We start from the raw sequence: 20,415 nt of genomic DNA, 5'->3' as shown, positions 1-20,415 counted from the left end.
TTAGCTGACTTAGTGATGTTTCACGGTCAAAACCACACCTCCTTGTAGCACCCCCCCCCCCCACCTTGGGCTATTTCCCAGTGAACTCTGGATAAGATACCTGAGCAGTAGATACAAAAAAATGCATGTTCCTTTAAGAACTGACCACCCCTTAACCACTCCCTAATCCCACCCCAAAACACCTAATTGACAGTTTCACCCCAAAATCTCCTATAAAAACTTTACCTGCACCCCTGTAAGGTTGCAGGTTCTCTAAGAACTCTTGCCTGCTGTAAAGCGTAATAAATCTTTGCCACCTTGACTTAAAGAATGCTTGGGTCCATGAATTCATTCCAGGTGACCTTGCCCTGGGACCTTTAGTTGTGGGACTCCTGAATCCTTGGGTTTTCACCCTCAACACTATGACCACCTGTCTTCTCACCGTAGTACTTTCCTAGGTGCCTAGGGCCTTCTACTCCTGGAATCTCCTTCTCTATGCTGTCCCTTTCTACTGTTGGTGAGTCCCTTCTAGAGGCCTTCATTCTGAAGAAAGGCTTAGGGCCCTAGGCCCTCTGACCTTGCTTCATTCCCCTCCTGGCTATGTTGCTGACTTTTAGGATTTTAGCACTAGGTCCAAGCTCTCCCAACTAGGTCAAGGCTCCAGTATTTCCCCCTACCTTTACCCTTTTTTCAACTCCCTTTTGTTGTTTTTTTTTCCCCCTCTTATTGGAATGTAAGGTCCTTCTGGGCAGGGACTGTCCTTTTTTGCATGTATATGTGCCCCCCAGAGCTTAGCTTGGTGCTGGCACACAAGAGCTTATTAAATGATTTTTGCCTTGTTACCTTGCCTTTTCTAGGTCTTATTGTTTAGGAACTTTCTCTTCCCCCCTTACTAGTATAAACATCAGGAACTTGGCAATGGCTTTATGGTTTGCCAGATTAAATTTAACTTACTTCAAGCTAGATAACTAAATTGCCCAACTGCCAGACTGGCTAGGAGATCCAGAAGTTAGAGTTTCTGCATGACCTTCTTTCTGGTAATAAAATGTTAGAGATTGTGCCAGGACCCATGATTTTACCGGCACAGTGTAAAGGGCCAGCTCCGAGAAAGTCCTTTCTGGGAGAAGATACAGGTCAGGTTTTCCCCGAAGCCTGTTCTTGCCCTTGGGCTAATAACTCAGGTTGTGGGCTCTCCAAACCCCCTCCGCACTCACTGCTAAACACCACCTGTGGATCGTTAACACGATATTGTTATGGCAAAAAGGGAACAAAGTACAAGGAAATCACACAATGTAACAGATGTTTCCCACCAGAACTTGTTGATCTGCTTGCCTAAAAAGTATACAAGCCCTTTCCCTCAGCTTAATAAATGGAGCAGTGCTATACTCTTCCGCCTGGCCCGTGTCTTGTTTTCACTCTCTGTGGCATCCTTTTTCTCTCTGGTGGTCTGACCCCACCGCTGGTGGCTGGTGGCTGGTGGCTGGTGGCGGCACTACAGAGCACTCCGAAGTGAGAAAATCCCTTCTACCAACAAAGAGCTGGGCCTTCTCAAGTCAACAAGCATTTATTAAATACCCATTATGTGCCAGGAGTATGCTAAGGACCCAAAAGAGGTAAAAAACAAAAAATTAGTTTTAGGAGAGTTGTTTAGACTCCGGAAATTGAGAGGTTAAGTTCCTCACTGGCCCGGGATCACAAATGTATGAAAGGTCTTCCAGGCCTCAAGGATGGCTTTCTAGAGATTATGCTATTATTTATTTTTTTAAATCCCCATTTTACACGTTTAGATACGGCCAATAAGGGAATTTGTGACCATGTATATTTGTTACTAGACTCTTGTTTTGCTGGAGGGGGAGCCGGAGGGGAGGGCAAGAAGAAATGGCAGGAAGGTGGGAAGGAGAAAAAAATAAATGCGTGGCAAATGGGAAAAAAAAACAACAAAAATATCAGACTATTAGGGGCAAAATTCAGTGGAAAGGAGAAAGAAACGGACTGTTTTAAGCTTCTTGTAGACTGAGGTCAGAAAATTATGCAAGTAGGACCCCAAATCAGGAGTCATGTATGAACGTATGTACGTGCATGTTTGTGTGAACAAGGTCAGTTGGGCAAAGGGGTGCTCCTTGGCTGGTCTAATCTAGGCTTTTGGTTCCCTCTGGCTTATGCCCCGCAAAAGCTAGGTCTTTCTGCGGCACACAGCGACTCCCGCTGGCCCTTCTGACCCTCGCTCAGGCCTGGGGACAACCGAGGATTCCCAGCACCAGCATCAGAAGACCCACAAAGACTAGGCAAGAAATGGAGGGACGACGGAAATGACGCACGGAGAAAGACGTGGCCATCGGCGCGGCGCGGCGGAGAGGGCGGGGCCTCCAGGCTCTCCGCCCACCTCTCTTCCCACACACTTCCGCGGCGCCTCCGCCCCGCGCAGCTGCCCAGGGAGGCCATGGGAGCCAAAGGGCGAGAGCCCAAGAGGAGGGTGGAAGAAGAGAGCAGAGACACTAATGTTCAAAGAGCCGGGGAAATTCCCCGGGAGGGGCGGGGCGAGGGCGGGCTCCGGCCGGTCAGCTGAGCGGCTCGGGGCGGGGCCAGGGGCTTCACAACAAACGCCGCTCCGCCGGCACACTGGGTCCTCCCCTGTTCCCTCGCCAGCTCGCGGGTCCCGTGGGCGGTGTTTGTGGTCGGCCCCCACCCCCTGGCCTCCTGGGATGTAGCCGAGGAAGCTGCGACCCGGCCGATCTGCACGACTGGCCGCGACCGCGCTGGTGAGCTGGGAAAGGGGCAGGGTCACCTGTCCACGCCTGGAAGGAGGACCTGGCAGGGGCTGTCGCCGTCCGGGCGCCGAGAGTGCGGAGGGCCCCGGAGAGGCGGGGGGAGCCTAGGGGTTGCAGGAAGAGCGCGGTACTCTCTGTCCAAGGTCTAGGATTCAGATCCCTCGTCCGCCGCTCCTACGGCGTGACCTTGGCCTTGTCATTTCACCTGCCGGGGCTCAGGGTCCTCCAGTGTACTGGGAGGGGCTACCCTAGGTGACAGGTGCGTTCCAATTCCCCTTAATTTCCGGAAATCGAAAGCCCCAGTGGCCGAGGGGCGGGGGCTGTGCAGCAGGGGCGGGGCAGATGCCGGCTCCCCAAGGGAGGCCCCTCCTGGAGCCAGAGGCTCCGGGCCCCTGCCCGCCACCCTCGAGGTTCTCGAAGCGCCCGAACCAGACTGCGCCTGGCGAGGAGAGGGACTCCTGCGCCCGCGCTCCCTGGTCGAGGACTGCTTGGCCACTCGGTGCCGGGGGCAAATCCCGGCGGGCCTGGCCGTGGAAGGGGACTCCAGGGCCCCGCCCGAGATCGTGCTGGGGGCCGCCTTGACAGACCCACAGGGCTGTGCCCACTCACGGGGACGCTTTGGCCAGACCCGAGAAACTATGCTCCCCGTGGAAGCCCCTGCGGATAAAGATGTGTCCCTGGGAGAGGGAGCCCCTGTGGACGAGGGACCCAGCAATGGGACTTTGCTCGGAAAGGGAAAGCAAAACCACAAGACCCAAGGAGAGGAGTCCTGGGGACTGCCACCCAGGGAGTGTAGGAGGGATGCTGTGGGAAGGGCATTCACTCCACCCAAAGTTTAAAGAGCCAACTTCTGGGGTGCTCTCCACCAGCTGTCTGTAAAGTGGGGTCCATAAAACCTGCCTTACTAAAAATGTCATCAGAATCGGAGTGAATAAGCTGTTGAAAGGTAAAGTGCTGCTGATTTTGGTGAATAAAGGGCCACACCTTTCGGAGCCAGAGACCCTGGTGTTGAGAGTGAGGAGAAAATTTAAAACTTGAAAGCTGTGCCTGTGTGCAAGTCACTGTCCAGTTTGGATTGTTCTAGAAAGTTCTAACTGGGATAGTCAAGACCAGACTACTGTCATGAGCCTGAATAAACAAATGAACTTTAAAAAAAATGTGCAGCTCAGAAAACAATAATGGTATTCATTTGTCCTGTGAAGAGTCTTTGGTGTTTCTCTGCTACCACTTTTGGTAAAATCAAAATAAAAGCATTTCCTTTTCAGGCCATAAGTTTAAAGAATTTATCGCCAACTAAATGAATCCAATTAAATACAAAAATGAACAACTCAGGCACTTGTTAATGTTCTAGGTACTGTGTTATGTGCTGGGAATACTAAGGATAAAAGTTGAAACAAGAGCTTATATTTAATCCAAGGAGACAAGATGCACATGCATATATTTTTTTGTGTATGTGGTATTCTTCTGCCAGACATAAAAAGCAATGCTTCTCTGGAACCCTTAGAGAATAAAGAAATACCTCATGTCACTTAGAGACTATCTTTCTATTAATCTATTTGTCCATTCATCTCTCTCTCTCTGAGTGTATATAGATTACATACATATATGTACGTATACACATAAACACACAAAATATCCCAAAAGTCTTAGTACATTAGCTTTAATAGCTTAGAACCTGAACTAAGCTTTAGGAACACCTGATATGTGATATATTTTGCACATATATACAAAATAAATATATGCAAGTTAAATATGAGTTAATGGGGGGGATGGGGGGAGGAAGATACTAGCAGTGAAATTAATGCCTGCTATAGAACTTTAGTGAAACTATGGAAAGGCCTTGTGTAGGAGAAATCACATGGTAAGATGGAAAGACAGTTTAATTTGGAGTCAGGGAACCCTAATTGGAATCCTGGCTGTTATTTACAGTTACCCATGTGATCTTGGGCAAGTCTCTTAACCTCTTTAAATCTCAGTTTCCAAATCTATAAAAGGAGGGAGTTAGATTAAATAGTCTCTAAGGTCCCTTCTAGCTGTAAAATCTGTGATCATAGAGGGGGGCACCTAAACCGAGATTTGAAAGAGATTATTCTGAGGCAAAGGTGAGGAATTAGTGCATTCTAGGGATGAAGGTCAACCTGTATAAAATTGTTAAGTGGGAGATGGAAAGTTGAGGAAGAGCAAGAAAGCTTGTTTGGCTGGACCATAGAGTTTGTAAAAGGAAATAATATATATATACATATATATATATATAATATTATATATAATATATCTATATATTATTATATATTATATATATTATATTATTATCTATATTATATATATATGTGTATATATGTGTACATATATATATGTATATCTGTATGTATGTTTGCCTGGAAAGGTAGGTTGGATCTAGAGAAACTTATATTTGGTTCTCAAGGTGATAGGGAGTCACCGAAGTTTCCTGAGCAGGTAACATTTTTCCTTACTGAGCAGAGGAGGGACATGGTGTTCTAGGCTGGGTCTGACTCAAGCCTGATAGTTTGAGTTCAGTAGTAGAACAAAATGAACACTTGCAAGTCATTGAGCAGTTAACACAAGATTTACTGAGCTCCCTTGTCTGAGTTGCCCATTATGGTCAGCCTAGAATCAGAGAGCTGGAGCTTTTTCTGACTGCTTTTGTACTCAAGTGATCAGTAGTCATGTCATCTTGACCCAGCCAGACTTCCAAGATGGTCTCAGTATCTTTTAAGGAAAAGTGAAATTACAAGGAGGCAGGGGTTAGTGTGAAAGTTGAGAAGTAGAGTGGAAAAAAGAGAAACTTGAGGCAGAGAGGAAAATGAGAAGGCTGTTTCAGCTGTCCAGCCATGAAAGACTGAACTAGAGTATAGGCCACCTGAATAGAGAGAAGGGGATGGATGTGAGAGGTTTGGTGGCAGAGTAGACATAAGACTTGGCAACTGATTTACTGGATATGTTCAAGACACTCTGGTGCTGTGGACAAAAAGAAAAACAAAACAGTTTGGTTTTGCCCTCAAGGAGCTTACTTTTTAGGGGAAACAGCATCTCTGCAGATAACTTATTACCAAGTAATTTTTCTTTCGAGAGAGGAGCAATAATAACTTGGTTCCTTGAAAGATGTTTGTATGTCATGCCCCTGTACAACCATCCCCCTCACCCCAGTTAAGGGGGTATTTCTATCAATGGAGTACTAGTTACCTCTCCCCTTTCCTCCCTGCCCCCCCAAAAACCCTTCTGACTTGTGGCCTTAAGCACCCAATAGGTTCTTTGAAACTAATAAATAGTGTGGATTTCTTCTTATACCCCAGTGGAAATAATAATGCATATATTTGATTTTTTAAAAAAATTCTAGGAATGTTTACCACATAGTAGCCAGAAAAAAACTGATCACAATAGTTCTGATTTCTCTTTAATAATAGCCCCTTAATTGGGGTCCCTGGCTCCAGCTTGTCCCATTCCAAGCCATGTTCTACCCAAGTGATATACCTAAAACCTAGGTGTGACTGGGTAGCAGCTCCACTCAGAGATCTCCAATGATTTCCTACTAGCTCTAGGATAAAATACAGACTACTGTTATTTCCCAATCAGGATCCAGCCTGCCTTTCCATACTTGTTCCATATTACTTTGGGAGAACTGCATCCCAGTCAAAGTGAGCTGCTTGCTTTTACATATGACATTCCATGTCTACCTCCACACCTTTGTTCCTTTATGCTCAGCATACCCTTTCTCACCTCAATCTCTCAGAATCTCTGGCTCCCTTCAATTCTCAGCTCCAGGGCCATCTTTTGCATCAGGCCTGTTACCCCTTAGGTGCAACTCCTCCCATAAATTTGTTTTTACTGAGTATATATTTTTTATTCACTTACCTCTCTCTTTCCCTCCTCCCCAACAGGATGTAGGCCTCTCGAGCAGGACTGTTTCATTGTTGTGTTTGTATACTGTCTGGCACAGTGCCTGCCCTGTAGAAGAAGATGCTTAATAAATTCTCTTAAGAACCTCAAAGTAACTGACAAAATGCTAATTAAGCTTCTGCATGAGTTACTGAAGAGATAATCTGACACTGTGGCTAAAAAACTTGCCCCAGAGCCAGGAAGATGGTAAAGTCCTTGTTAAGTCACTTAATCTCAGTGCTCTGGACCAGTGTCAAACTCATAGCCCACAAAACTCCCAATTAAAATGTAATTGGGAAATGTTTTAAATATATAGTAGAACATAGATAATGCTAATTTGTGGTTTTCTAAGTCCCTGTGGCCTCAGGGAGCTTATTTCCAGTAGTTTGATACCATCGATCTAGACAGTTCTCTAAGACTAAGTGACAGAAAGGGAGCTGACTTGAATTGATAGAGGAGGTTTTCCATCCAGGAGGTTCCTAGTCTAGGCCCTGATCCTTCAGTACATTGTTTAGCCATTCATTATATGCACCTACCATAGAAAAAGAGACCAGACGAAAACGGATTAGAGGATTGGCCTTAGAGTCAGGAAGACCAAGGTTCAAGTCCTGCCTCAGACAGGCTTGCTGTATGACTGTAGGCAAGTCACTTAAACTTTGAGGCAGCTTTCTAAAACTGTTAAGTTACAGACAAGGATTTGTATCAGTGGAACGAGTCTTCACATATTAGAGTTCTCTACTGAGATGAATTTACAGATTTATACCAAAGTAATAAAACAATAAATGGTCTCTCTCCTAAATGAAGATGACTGCTTGACCTCCTGACTTGCCTTAAGCTGTTTTTCTAGGAATAGTGATGGATTCAGTTAAATTTAACAAACATTTATGTACCTACTGTGTTCTTTAACATTGTCCCCCTTGTGACCAAGGTCTTGCAATTTGTAAGATGATTGACTAGGCCTAAAGATGCTTTTTGATTATGGATTTAGCATTTAAAATTTTTTATTATAATCACTTAGTTTTTAAACATGATATTATCTATGTTTTATTGTATTTTTATTTTGTTAAGTTTTTCCCAATTACATTTTAATCTGGTTCACAGTCACTAGAGGGGGATTGTGGCCCCATGGAGCTTCAGGTGTTTGATACTTCTGTTTTAGAGGAGGGAAATAGGAATAGCATGTAGAAGTCACAGAAAGTTAGATTTCATCTTGGTATGAAGATCTTGCTGACAGATAGAACTGTCCAGCAGTGGAGCCATTATCTGTGTCAAGAGGCAGTGAGCTTATTATCAGCAGAGGTATTTAAACACAGTCTAGATAATTTCTCAGGATACTATAGAAGGTAGTTTTGGGTTAGGTAGGAATTTGGACTCTGCACTTTAAAAACTTTAGATGTTTTCTTTGAATACCTCTAGGAGTTATTCAGGTAGCTCTAATTGACTTCATATTGGTGAAATCTTACAAAATTGTGTACTTGAATAAATTAACCTTTAAATGCCATTTTGCTGAAGACTGTTAAGTTAAAGTTGAATTAGTAACAAAATTAGACCACTGCCCTGTTGTAGTGGAAAAGTGTTGTGTGAACTTGAAGGCAAGAAACCTGGGTTCATTTATGGGCACTGACATCTCTGTGACCTCTGGGAAGTCCCTTCTCTCTGTGCCTCAGTTTCCTCATCCATAAAATGGGGATAATAATATTTCACTACCTACCTCAAAGAGTTGTAAAGAAAATAACTTTATAAACCTTAAAACAGTATATAAAATAAGAACTATTGCTATTAGAGCTATAGATGAATTGGTACTCTTGTCTCTGTAAACTTTTAAAATGTAGGGATTTATTCTCTATCATCAGTTGCCCAAATGAAAGCAGTGCTTGAGACACTTGCCAAGTATTCGTATTTTAAGTTCTCTATTAGCTAGTGTTCTACTAACCAACACTACCATATTGCTAGAGATTAGCAGTAGGTACTTGTTATGATGAACTTGAAATACTGTAAAAACTTGAAAGACCTTGTTTGAGCAATATAGTGTTGGTGCTAAGTATTCAAATTCTTTGAAAAATACTTTGCAAATCACTGTCCCTTCCTTGTCTTTAAGATAAGAGAGTTGGTCTAAATCTGGGGCTTTTAACCTAGGATTCATGAACTTGTTTAAGTATTTTAATAGCTATGTCTTATAAGTAGTTTTCTTTGGGATCTTCTGTATTTTAGTTTATGCATTTTAAAAACGTTCTTCTGAAAAGGGTCCATAAGCTCTATCAGAAGCCCAAGGGGCCCAGGTCACCAAAAAGGTTTGAGTCACTGGACAAGGTGGTGATTTTTAAGGCCCTTTCTAGCTCTAAAGCCTACTAACAATGAATTAACACTCCATTAACCAGAATATTTGATTATGTAAAACCCCATTCCTTGAGTTCCATTAAGAAGGTTACTGTGTTCCTATTAGAGAAGTAAAGCAAAGGGCAAGGGAACTGTAGTGGATCACAGCAGATAGGACACTGAACTTAGAGCCAGGAACACTCAAGTTTAGCACCTGTCTCCTTGACAGCTGTGTAATCCTAGGAAAGTCCCTTAACCTCTGTGATCCTGTTTCCTCATTGGTAACATGAGAATAGTACTTGCCTCCAAAGGTTTTTCCAAGTATCTAGTGAGGTAATATATGTGAAACATTTTGCAAACATTAAAGCACTGTAAACATTACTTATCTTAGGAATACCTGTCATAGAACTTTAGTGCTAAAATGAACATCTGTCTAGTCCAACCCCTTCATTTTACAGAGGAGGCAGCTGAGGCTCCAGATTACTTTACACGGTCATAGGAAATTAGCCAGTGGTAGAGCTAAGACCCAAAATTGGTTCCCCAGTTTTCTAAGTCACCAATCGGGGTACTTTTCATTAGGCCATTTTGTGTCCCTAAACATAACTACTATACCTTATTTTGGACTCTACACCAAACCTGAGACTTTTAAAGATAATATAAGCCTTAACCTAGTTGTACCCAGAAGGACTATGTATAGATGTACAGAGAGGAAGATTGAGCAAAATCAGGAGTGAGGGGAAGGTATTTTTCCCTAAATTTTTTTTCTATTTTTTGAGGGGATAGTAGTAGAGATTGGAAGCTCTTGAAGGAAGGGGAAGAATGATCTTCCACATGCAGAGTTTTAGTCAGTAAGCCAACCTCCCAGAAAGAAGAGTCTCTCTCTACTGCTTCCTCCAGTCTCAGCACTAGACGTCCATTTGTTTTCACCCTATCATCACAACTCCTTTCTTACTCTTCTGCTTTCAAAGTTGTTTGTTCAGCCTTCATGAATATATTAAAATCCTCTCCAAAACCACCGGTCCAGAATATCTTGAATCTATTCAACCTTGTGACCCTGAAAAGGGGAGGACATGGAAGTAGTTAGGATGCAGCTGAAAAAGTAGATGGGTGACATCTTAGAAAGAGGGTAGGTGGCATGGGGCAGGAGTGCTAAGTCCAAAGTATATTTAAATGACCACAATCATCCAGGAGATTTAAATATCCACATATTACCAAATGCTAAACTTCTTGATCATTTTCCACTTTGCTATTTGCCTGCTTTATCAATAGTTGCTCAACCTTGCTCCCCAAAATAAACTAAAATAATCTGTTTTTAAAGAGAGAGAAACCTGAAGACTGAGCAAATGGTTTATAGAAAGGCAGGAAATGTTTCCTGGAGGCAGTTGCATCTGAGTGGGGTCTCAGTAGAAGAAAATTTTAATGAAAAGAGATGTGTTTATTATTTCTAGTCTAAGATGCAGAAACTGAGTTACAGATAGTTTAAATTGTTTGCTCAACAATTTACTATTATTGTGGATATTGTACAAGAGAATCTAGAAGAACCTACATGAGAATCTAGCCTAATTTGAAAAGAATTATGGTTTTTGTTTTTTTGTTTTTATCCCAGGGAATAGGAGAGGCTAGTAAGTAAAGCTGGGGAAAACTCCAGTACCTTCATCTGGCCACTTTGATAAATGTAAAAAATATGTAAACAATACATGTATAAGACTTTCAAGTTAGTTAAATTCCATTGAGACTTCTGTGTCTTGTCCTTGAGAAATTTTGTCATCTTTTAAATCTGCTTTTCTCCCTATTTTGTAACTTGGCGAAGGCTTAGGCATGCAATGTTATCTTTACGGAAGGAAAACAGAACTTAGACCAAAGAAGCTAAAATATCACAAGAAGGTATAAGATAGAGGCATATAAATTTATGGATCTGGGTGGTAAAATTTGTTTGGTAATGTTTGCTAAGATCCAGATATGAGCATTTAGTATTGTATGATGTAAGCTGTTGGAAACTATACTGATTGAGTAATTATGGTTTCTCATATTTGCTACCTCTTGCTTCCTATTGCTGTTTCTACCCTGGTAGTTCCTATTTCTTTTTCTACCCCATCTTACCCCAGTGCGCAAAGTATGGAACTTCATTTACCTTGTTAAAAGGAAGATTAACAGGCTTTTAAAGACCATTAGCATGTAAACATGGCTTTCTCTTTGACCTCAGAAGAAGTGAAAATGCCTTGAAAAAAGGAGAATTTTGGAAGAAAAAATAGCCTCTAAAGCATTTTATGTTAGGGAATAAATATTGAGATTTTTCTGTATTTGTGGGGAGTTTTAGAATCTAGCCCTTGAATATGGGAAGAACCTGTATTTTTGTAATATGATTGTCTTATAGGAGCTGCTACGATGTCCCGCCAACCAATGAGTGACACAGCTGAAAATGGGGATCGTTCCAAGGGAAGCACAGGAAATGGACCTCAGAATTTGGCACATCCAGACCTGGACACATTCACTCCAGAGGAGATGCTGAAACAGATGAAGGAGCTCCTTATTGAGAACCACCAGTTAAAAGGTGAAAGCTAACTGGCCTCTGAATTTATCTTTATTTCTCATGTTTCCCTGTGCCTTTGTGAACTATAATCTCATTGTAAAGGCCTAGGAATTGGAGTTTCTTTTAGTCCACTTTCTCTTTGTTTCCCTGGGGGAAATGTCTGTAGACTTTGGCTTTGGCAGGGCTGGACCTTTCTCTGTTGTTTTGCATTTGCACACAGGTTAGAATCAAGAGTATTAATCTGTAGCACATTTGAAAAAAAATTTAAAGCAAGACATTCTAAATAAATGCTGTCTTTTTAAGAAAAAAAAGGTCTGTATTATCTGTATTTCAGAAAGGTTCAGGGATCCAGTCTAGGACCCCTGAACCAATTCTTAATCTACTGTAGAACATCTCATTCATAGGGGGGCTCCATCATTTAGTGTTCCTGAAGCTCTGAAGACTGAAATAGGCCTGTTCCCCCTTTTTATCAGGTCATTAAGCCTTTTTCTTTCTGCCCCTTGAGCCTAAGTTGAACTTTTATATCCAAGGAACAGAGTTATCTATGGAGAAATTTAACCGGGGGACTTCATCCTTCATATTACTATATTGGTCCACTTCTCTGGTCAACTGATAACCTTCATTGTATACAGAGGCTATGAAGCTAAATAACCAAACTATGAAGGGACGGTTTGAAGAGCTTTCAGCCTGGACAGAAAAACAAAAGGAAGAGCGTCAGTGTTTTGAGTTGAAGTTCAAAGAAGTCAAGGAGAGCTTGTTATCTTTGAGTAATGAAAATGAAAATCTGAGAGCAGAAATTGAAAACCTTAAAGGGAAAAAGGAAAGGTCTTTTGAGGTAAGTAAAATATATTCATATTTTAAAAAAAATTCACTGTAACACGGAATCTGACATGTGCTATAATGGACTAAGATCTTTGATCATTCTAGTTGTGCTGGAGTTAACTTTTGTATTGTTTATGCAGAAAAGGAAATTTATGGCATAAACAAGATAATGGGGAACGTATTTAACCTCTTTTAGGGAATGTTGCTTGTACTATTTACAGATGACATGCCAGGCCTCCAGGCCTCTGGTCCTTGTAGCCTCCCCAGGAGGCTGGTCCATGGCTTGAGGTCTGGAGTTCTGAGCTATATAGTAAGGCTTAAGCAGATCACAAAGGACATCCTCACAGAGCTTAGAATGTCCAAGGAAGAGTAAAGCAGTCCGGGTCAGAAATGGAGCTGATGAGAGCTTCCAGCAAATCAGCAGTTGGGGTCGGGCATGTGGGTGGCCATTATATACATCCAGACTGGGAGAGCTAGGGAAGATCCAGTCTCTCAAAAATGAACAAACCTCCCCCAAAATAACATCTTTCTATTCCATCTAGGATGTTTAGGACCCTCTCTCTGGTAATAGAAGCATATCTTTGAAAGTCACATGATAGCATATTTAAAAATTGGGGTTTTTTGTTTATTCATATTGTCCTTATGTATAATCCAAAACTTGAAGGTTGTTTTCTTAGTTTTCAAAAAATGGTTTGAAAGCTTTTTTAAAGGTCATTTAATAATCTGACTTTAATAAGCTAACCTTACTAAAGCACAAATAGCCCAAAGAACCCAAAGAAAAAAAATTCTTACCCAAGCTTGTAGCTATGTATGTATTAAGTATTGGACACAGCATGTCCTCAGGATTGTAAGACAGTACCTCGCTATAATACCATTAAGTTAGGGATGAAAATGAATTTCTCTCCTGAAGTCCTTGCCCTTTTTTCAAAGAACAATGAATGGGATTTTATTGACTTAAGTGTATGATCCTGTGATTATTCCCCTTTCTGAGGTTTTTCCCAAAATCTTGAATAGGAATTTGTAATCAGAAGTCTGTAAAGATTAAAAAGAAAATTAATAACTATTTTTCAAAATAACTGGTTTCCTTAGTAATTCTCTATATTTTATTTTATGCATTTTAAAACATTATTCTGAGGAGTCCATAGAATTCACCATGCTGCCAAAGGAGTCCATGATACAAAACAGAGAATTTTTCTCCCAATGAAGATTAAAGTACTAGGGTGGGGCAAAGCACTAATTAAGTGGCTCAAGTGAGTTCATGCTTATATTTATGCTTTTACCATGAATTTGATCAACTACTAATTTTTGGACATATGGGGAAGAAGCAGCAAATGAATGAATAAGAGAGAATTGAGAAAAGGGAATGTTGAGAGAGTAGAAGGGATGGAAGCTTGAGTGTTATACATGATAACAATGATCACAGGATCATACACTTAGTCCTGAAAGGGACCTTAGAAGTCACTGAGGTCTAATGGTAGCCATCTCTAGAGCTGAGGAGAAGGGGAGGAGGGAAGGAAAAAAAGAAACTTACATAATGATTCTGATGTATATTTGAAGGGAATAGCAAGTTGTGCCTAGTAGATTTGCAGTTTCATGTACAATCATCCTTTTTATTGTACTATGTTATAGGAATGATTGTTTTATTCCATGAATTAAATAAAGTAAAATAAAAAATTTTTTAAAAGTCACTAAGGCCAACACCTCACTGTATAGAGGAGGTAAACAAGGCCCTTAGAGGTTACCTGATATGCTCAGAGATCACACAGGCAGTAAGAGATTGAACTGGCATTTAGTTGAAAAGCTGATGGTTAAATGGCCTGCCCACAGACTAAGAAAAAGTCCATGTGTAGAAGCAGACCTGTCAGTGTCTCAGCAGAGATCACATTTACTGTATCTGATAATTCAACGCTTATGTTTCAAAGGACGTTAACTTGCTACTTTGGAGTTTGTCATTAGTTAAATTTGTGGAAGGTCAAGATGAAATGGCAATTTCACTTGGAAAATAGGAGCAATACGTTTATCTTTCTCCTCCTTTAGCCTTAAGAGAGCTGACAGTTGGCTTTAGCTTGCTGTGAGCCAATCACATTGTAGTTTGAGAGGGAAGATTCTAGAAACAGTCTGTTTGGGCAGTTGCCCACAAGTTTCAAGAGAGTCCCTCTATTGAGGGATATTGAGATCAGAAACTAGGGCTTAGATGGCTTCTTCCCAAATAGGAAGCTGACTGAAATGAGCTGCAAGGAGGACTCAGTAGTGAGGTGGTAGATTCCTTGGAAGAATAATTGCTAGTATCATCTTTGTTTCTACTTTGTCATCTTTTTCTTCCTCCAGACCTTGCTTTTCAGCTCCATTTTCTCCATTGGCTTAAATTTCCCTTTCATAAAGTAGCTCCTTTAAAGTATTAATTACTTAGGCCATCCTCTCCACCTGTCTGTTCTTTGCTTAAACCTTTTTTCCTCCAATAAAGTTTTCAGGCCCTTAGTAGCTTAAGGTTTTGATTGCCCTGTGAAGTTTCATTGAATAACATTAAAATTATCAGAAAGCATTTACATCGTTAATTGCGTATTCCCTAGCCTAGTTTAAGCAGTGTACAAAAGGAGTTATATAGAAATGTTCCTCTCTTATATAGCCTTTTAAGGTTTACAAAGGATTTGCCTTTAATAACAAATTCCAAAATGAAAACACATGTATAAGACATAAATATACAAAAGAAATGTTAAATCAATACATGATGGTTCAGACAACTACAGAGTTTTGAAACAGCCAACATGTACATAGACATTCCTCAGTGCAGGATCTTGGCACGCAAAGGTCTACTTTGGTTAAGTTTAGATATTTTTTTTAACTCACTGTCAAATAATTTTGCATTTTGCCTAAACAGGAATATCAATAATTAATTTTGATCATGGGGAAAGAACTGACAAAGTTTACTATGGCCCTTTCTGATTGTACAGTCTTCTCAATGTAATGAGTTAGTGCCTGCAGGATGAAAGCTTCTGCCTTTATTTTCTGGAAATAGGTTTATTAGATTATAAATTTTTCGAAGGCAAAGATTATGTCATTTTCCATTGTTGTATCACCAGTGATACAATGCCTTGCACATAGTAGGTACTTAATAGACATTTGGTTTGAAATTAAAATTTGAATTTGAACATTCCATAGGTCTAATTTCCAGCACAGCTTCTATCCAGTTGATTTCCAGGGTCTTAGATATAAAGCTCAAAGGGACCTTAGGATCATTAAGCCCAATATATTCACTTTACAAATAAAAAAACTGAGGCCCAGAGTGGTTAAATGAATTTCCCATGGTTACAAAGGTAGTAAGTGGCAGAACCAGGATTTGAACCTAGTTGCCTTGACTCTAGACACAGCGTTCTTTCTTTTCTGCCACTCTAGACTGTCAACCTTTTCTTTCTGAGCAAAAATGATTTCCATCTCCCTATATTTGAAAACAATAAAGTAGTTATATGACTATCATATGGTACTTTTTTAAAATGCCAAATGAAAGTCAAGATTTCTAGTTGGGGAGAGAGATGGCCTGGGAAATGAGTTTAATACTTGGAATGCATCAAATTTGGTGGCTTGTTTTTTGTTCTGTTTGCCAATTTGCTTAGCATAACTTTCCATTTTCAGGACATCACTGGTGACTCCAAGATTCCCAGGACTGTGACAGACCCAGAAATGGAGCAACTAAAGACACAAGTTACTCGTCTTCAAGCTGAGAAGGCAGATTTGCTCGGCATTGTATCAGAATTACAGCTCAAGCTGAACACAGGCTCCTCTGAAGACTCATTTGTTGAAATTAGAATGGCTGTAAGTTATAAAATACTGCCAGTTAAAGACAAAGAAACTATCTTTTGTCACTTTTTCTTTCTGATGCAGGAAAGATAAATGATGCCACTTTTTGGTGGCATAAGAAATTTAAGTACAGTCTACTTGATGTGGGGAATTCATTCCCCTTTTAAAAAAACTACTCTAAAATACTTGAGACAAGATATTGGTTGCTTTTCAAAACAAGAAGAATTGGTTTGTTTTTAAATTATGAGCAAACAAACATTCTATAATTGAATTAAAAGGAATACATTACATTAAGCACTATTCTGATTTGGTCATTAGTCTGGGCCAGCAGAATGGCATCAGATGTTTAACAGATGATCTTTATCTATTTCTACCAAACTAGGATTAACATGGTATCACAAAATTAAATATACTAACAAATATTGCATGTCTGACACATGTTTTTTCCCCAAAATTTTTTTGGGGAACATGTATCACTATAGTATCTAAATAATCAGCAAACATGTTAGGCAGCAAAAAATGAAGAAAAACTCTGTGGGAGCCTCTGCTCTATTATGGCTAGATAAGATTTGGTATTGGGTCTAGAAGATCCCCAGGAGGAAAGATTCATTATCATCTTTTCCTGTCTTTTCTAAGACAGTGTTAATATCTTTTAAAGGAAAAGAGATAAAATATTTGTCTCTAAAAGAACTAAAGTATGTGGGTACCTATCTAAAATAAAGTTCCAAAGAACTAGTAATTTTGATGGCAGTCAAAAATGCTCGTATAGTACCTGGCAAATTGGTGCTTAATACTTGTTGATTTTTTTTTATGATCAGATTAAGAGTCTCTGAGGTATGATTTTACTATAGTAAACTAAACAGGAAACAAATGAAAGTACAGGAAGTACTATTTGAAAATGACTTTCAGTAATCAATACATCTAGACCACCCTAATTCAGATGATTTATAGCCATAAAATTAAGAAGATTTTATAACCCTGCACTTGAAAACAAAGTTAAACTTTTTACCTATTCCCTTTCTGCAAGTTACTAAAGCTAATGGGTTTTTCTAAAGAGCTTTGTTTGCTGCAAGTAAATTGATAAATTCAGAAAAACCACCCACTATATTAGAAGTTCCCAAATGAAATTCCTTCTTTTGAAGCTCTTGATTAGTAAGACATTCTTCTTCACAGGTGAATAATAATATTGTCACTCAAAGCTAGGATAAAAACATTTTTCTTGTTTCAGTGAATTGGAAATATTGCTTAATAATCTGAAAGATCCCTGCAATAAAAATAATTTATAGCCATTTTAATCTTTTTGGAAGATTTTTTTCCTTTGTGTATATTGTAATGTAAATATAATTTGATGTCAGTGTAGAGTCTTACTCTTCCCTGTGCCCTAAAGATCATGCAGCCTATAATATGTATCTAATAAGAACCATCTTGGAAAAGACATACTACTCTGTTAACCTTATAGGGTGAGAAGTCTGTCTTCTCCACGTTGGTTACAATAACTTCCATCTATCTCTTTTCCTAAAATATGAAAGACAGTAGGGAGTTGTGAGGAGACAGAACTAGCATGTGTGTCTTATTTGCTTGAGGGGAAAGAGGGACTTACTAGGGAAGGAGGCAAGAGTTTCTCTTTTACAGGGCCAGATTAACACCTTTACCTTCTGAGTGACTCTGCAAAAAGGATCTTAATTCATTGTGATATTGAATAAAAAGGGTAAAGTTAACTTCTATTCCCTTTGAATGAATTAAAGATTTTAAATACTAATAATTTTTCATAGGTTCCTTGAATTGAGTGTCTTTAAAATTCTTGCTTTATCTGTTCAGTTTCTCTTACTTGATTGTAAAGATAAAGCATTTATCTTTGATATCTGTTCATTGTTAAGACTGCCTTTTTTTAATGTCATAGGAAGGAGATGAGGCTGGAGCTCTAAAAGAAATCAAGAATGGTCCTGGGTTGATCACACCTGATCCCATTGACAAGTACGTAGAATAAAGACTAGTTACTTTAAAATATATCAAAAAAGCATTATAGTGAGAAACCTTTTAATTATTTTGACTTCATCCTCTGGTGGGCAGAAATGTAACTTTTCATGCATTTATGCTACTAATCTTTGGAGAATTTTGTGCTTAAATGTGATTTGCTATAGCAGTAAAATGAATAAAAAACCATAATGGTATTTAGTATTGCCTTAAAGACCAGCTAATATATGTAAAGAAAGAGGACCAGGTGTTTTATGTTCCCCAGACAAGAGGAGAAAGGATAAAAAGGTGAAACAACTCACTTTCAATCAATAAGTCTTTGGTAGAAGGTGGAGTAGAATCCATGTCTTCTGATATCTACATGAATACCTACATGATATTCTGATATCTACATGAATGAATTCTTCAATATCTGAAAAGACTGCACCTTTATAACATAGTTGCCTTTTCCCATCCTTCATTTGTCCTGCTCACACAGTAGGATGACTAAGGACTTCATAATCTTGCACATGAATGAGTTGTTTTACTTTTAATGTGTATTGGGTGATGAGGGTAGCCTGTATAACCTGAGAAGCATCTTGTTTAGTGGAAAGAATGATGGTTCTGGAGGTGGGAGACTTTGAGTTTGAATCCTGCTTAGAACATGTTAACAGCTGTATGACCGTGGGGAAATCACTTGACTTGAGTTTCCTTCTCTGTAAAATGGAGGTAATGGTATTTAGCTTGTCCTGACAGAAGTATTTTTTAAACTTTCAAGTGCCACATAAACATGAGTTTATTATCTGTCCCATCTAAAGGTTAGATGGGTGATGTGTGGACATGTTGGGCAGCTAGGTAGTGCAATAGATAAGAATGCTGGGTCTGGAGTCAAGAAGACTCTTCTTCCTGAGTTCAAATCTAGTCTGACATTTACTAGCTGTGTGACCTTGGGTATGTCACTTAACCCTGTTTGCTTCAGTTTCCTCATCTGTAAAATGAGCTGGAGAAGGAAATGGCAAACCACTCCAGTATCCTTGCAAAGAAAACCCCAAATGGGGTCACAAAGAGTCGGACACAACTAAAAATCGCTGAAGTAGGGACACAGAAATGTGAGACAGCCAGAGTGAGGGTGGGGAGGGGGGCTTAGTTAAAAGAGGAAATATAGAATGGAAACTCTGTTTTTCTCCAAATGTTTGAGTAGTGATATAGTGAATTAGTAGACTTCTTATTGTCAAGCCTAAGTTAAACTACTCTGAATAATTCTTAGTGTTACATCCTTCTACTAAATAAAGGGTGTGAGAAAAGTTTGGTATTTATTTTAGTGTGCACATTGAATTATCTTAATTTTTATGTAACTTGGCAAATACATAACTTCAAAATGTGGTATTTTTTATTTTTTAATATTCAGAAAATATTTTATATTTTGTATCATGCTCCCATACAAGGGGAGATACAGTTCAAAAAGTTAGATGCTAGTGATACGAATACAGAAACAAAAGTGTCCTAGGAACTTACATTCTACTGAGAGGAAAGTGCATATACAAATAAATACAAGATTAATACAAGGTAAATCCAAAATAATTTTGCTGCAGGGTCTATTAATTTCTTGGGAGAGACCTCTTGAAAGTAGCACTCGAGCTGAACCTTGAATGAAGCTCAGTAGCCACAGAGCTAGGAGTTCCAAGACATAGAACTGAGGAGGAAGACCTTCAAGGGATGGAGGCCAGACTGGGCAAAGGCATGGAGGCAAAAGATAGCTTTTGTGCACTGAAAACAGCAAGTTGACCCATTTGGTAGGAATGCAGAAAGAGTTTGTGTTATATTCTAGAGGCAGTAGGGTGATAGTGCACTTAATAAATGCTTGTTGATAACTGTATTTTACCAAAGTATTCTTCTGGATTAGATGAAAAAAGGCAGACTAGGAAATAGTACTTCTGGATTTGGCTCAGACTGAATGGCTAAACTCAAAGAATAGTCATTAATTCCTTACCTTTTTGAAAGACAGTCTCTACTGAAGTGCTACAGGGGTCTGTCACTGGCTCTGTGCTATTTAACAGTTGTTGTTTTTTTTTTTAATGAATTACAAAATTCTGCAAATGACATAAGGCTGCGACACATGGGAATAGCTAACACTTTGGATTACAGTGTCAGCATTTTTAAAAGATCCTGATAAGCCAGAACATTGTCTTAGAAGAAAAAATTCAATAGTGATAAATGTAAACTATTATATTTGTGAAGTTGATTTTTTGAACACAGCATAAAATGAGAAAAGCAATGCTGGATAGACAGTACTTTAATCTGAAGAAGGTTAGGTTTTAGTGTACTGCAAGCTTCATATTAGCCAGCAGAGATGACAGC

At 39.7% G+C, this 20,415-nt stretch overlaps 1 protein-coding gene across 1 annotated transcript in view; it reads left to right on the top strand.

The window, feature by feature from the left end:
- The first annotated feature begins 2,374 nt into the window (after positions 1-2,374).
- OPTN (optineurin) overlaps positions 2,375-20,415 on the top strand; it is a 51,726-nt gene continuing 33,685 nt past the window's right edge. Inside the window, exons 1-5 of the mRNA XM_036760916.1 lie at positions 2,375-2,738; positions 11,332-11,508; positions 12,120-12,322; positions 15,940-16,119; positions 18,005-18,078. Coding sequence (XP_036616811.1) covers positions 11,343-11,508; positions 12,120-12,322; positions 15,940-16,119; positions 18,005-18,078 — 623 coding nt within the window. The 5' untranslated portion in view covers positions 2,375-2,738; positions 11,332-11,342. The remainder of the gene's footprint in view (positions 2,739-11,331; positions 11,509-12,119; positions 12,323-15,939; positions 16,120-18,004; positions 18,079-20,415) is intronic.

This window comes from Trichosurus vulpecula, chromosome 5, assembly GCF_011100635.1.
Source record: "Trichosurus vulpecula isolate mTriVul1 chromosome 5, mTriVul1.pri, whole genome shotgun sequence".
NCBI classification, from domain to species: Eukaryota; Metazoa; Chordata; class Mammalia; order Diprotodontia; family Phalangeridae; genus Trichosurus; species Trichosurus vulpecula.
The sequence above is the reverse complement of the archived record's forward strand: the minus strand, read 5'-3'. Positions and strand labels throughout refer to the sequence as shown.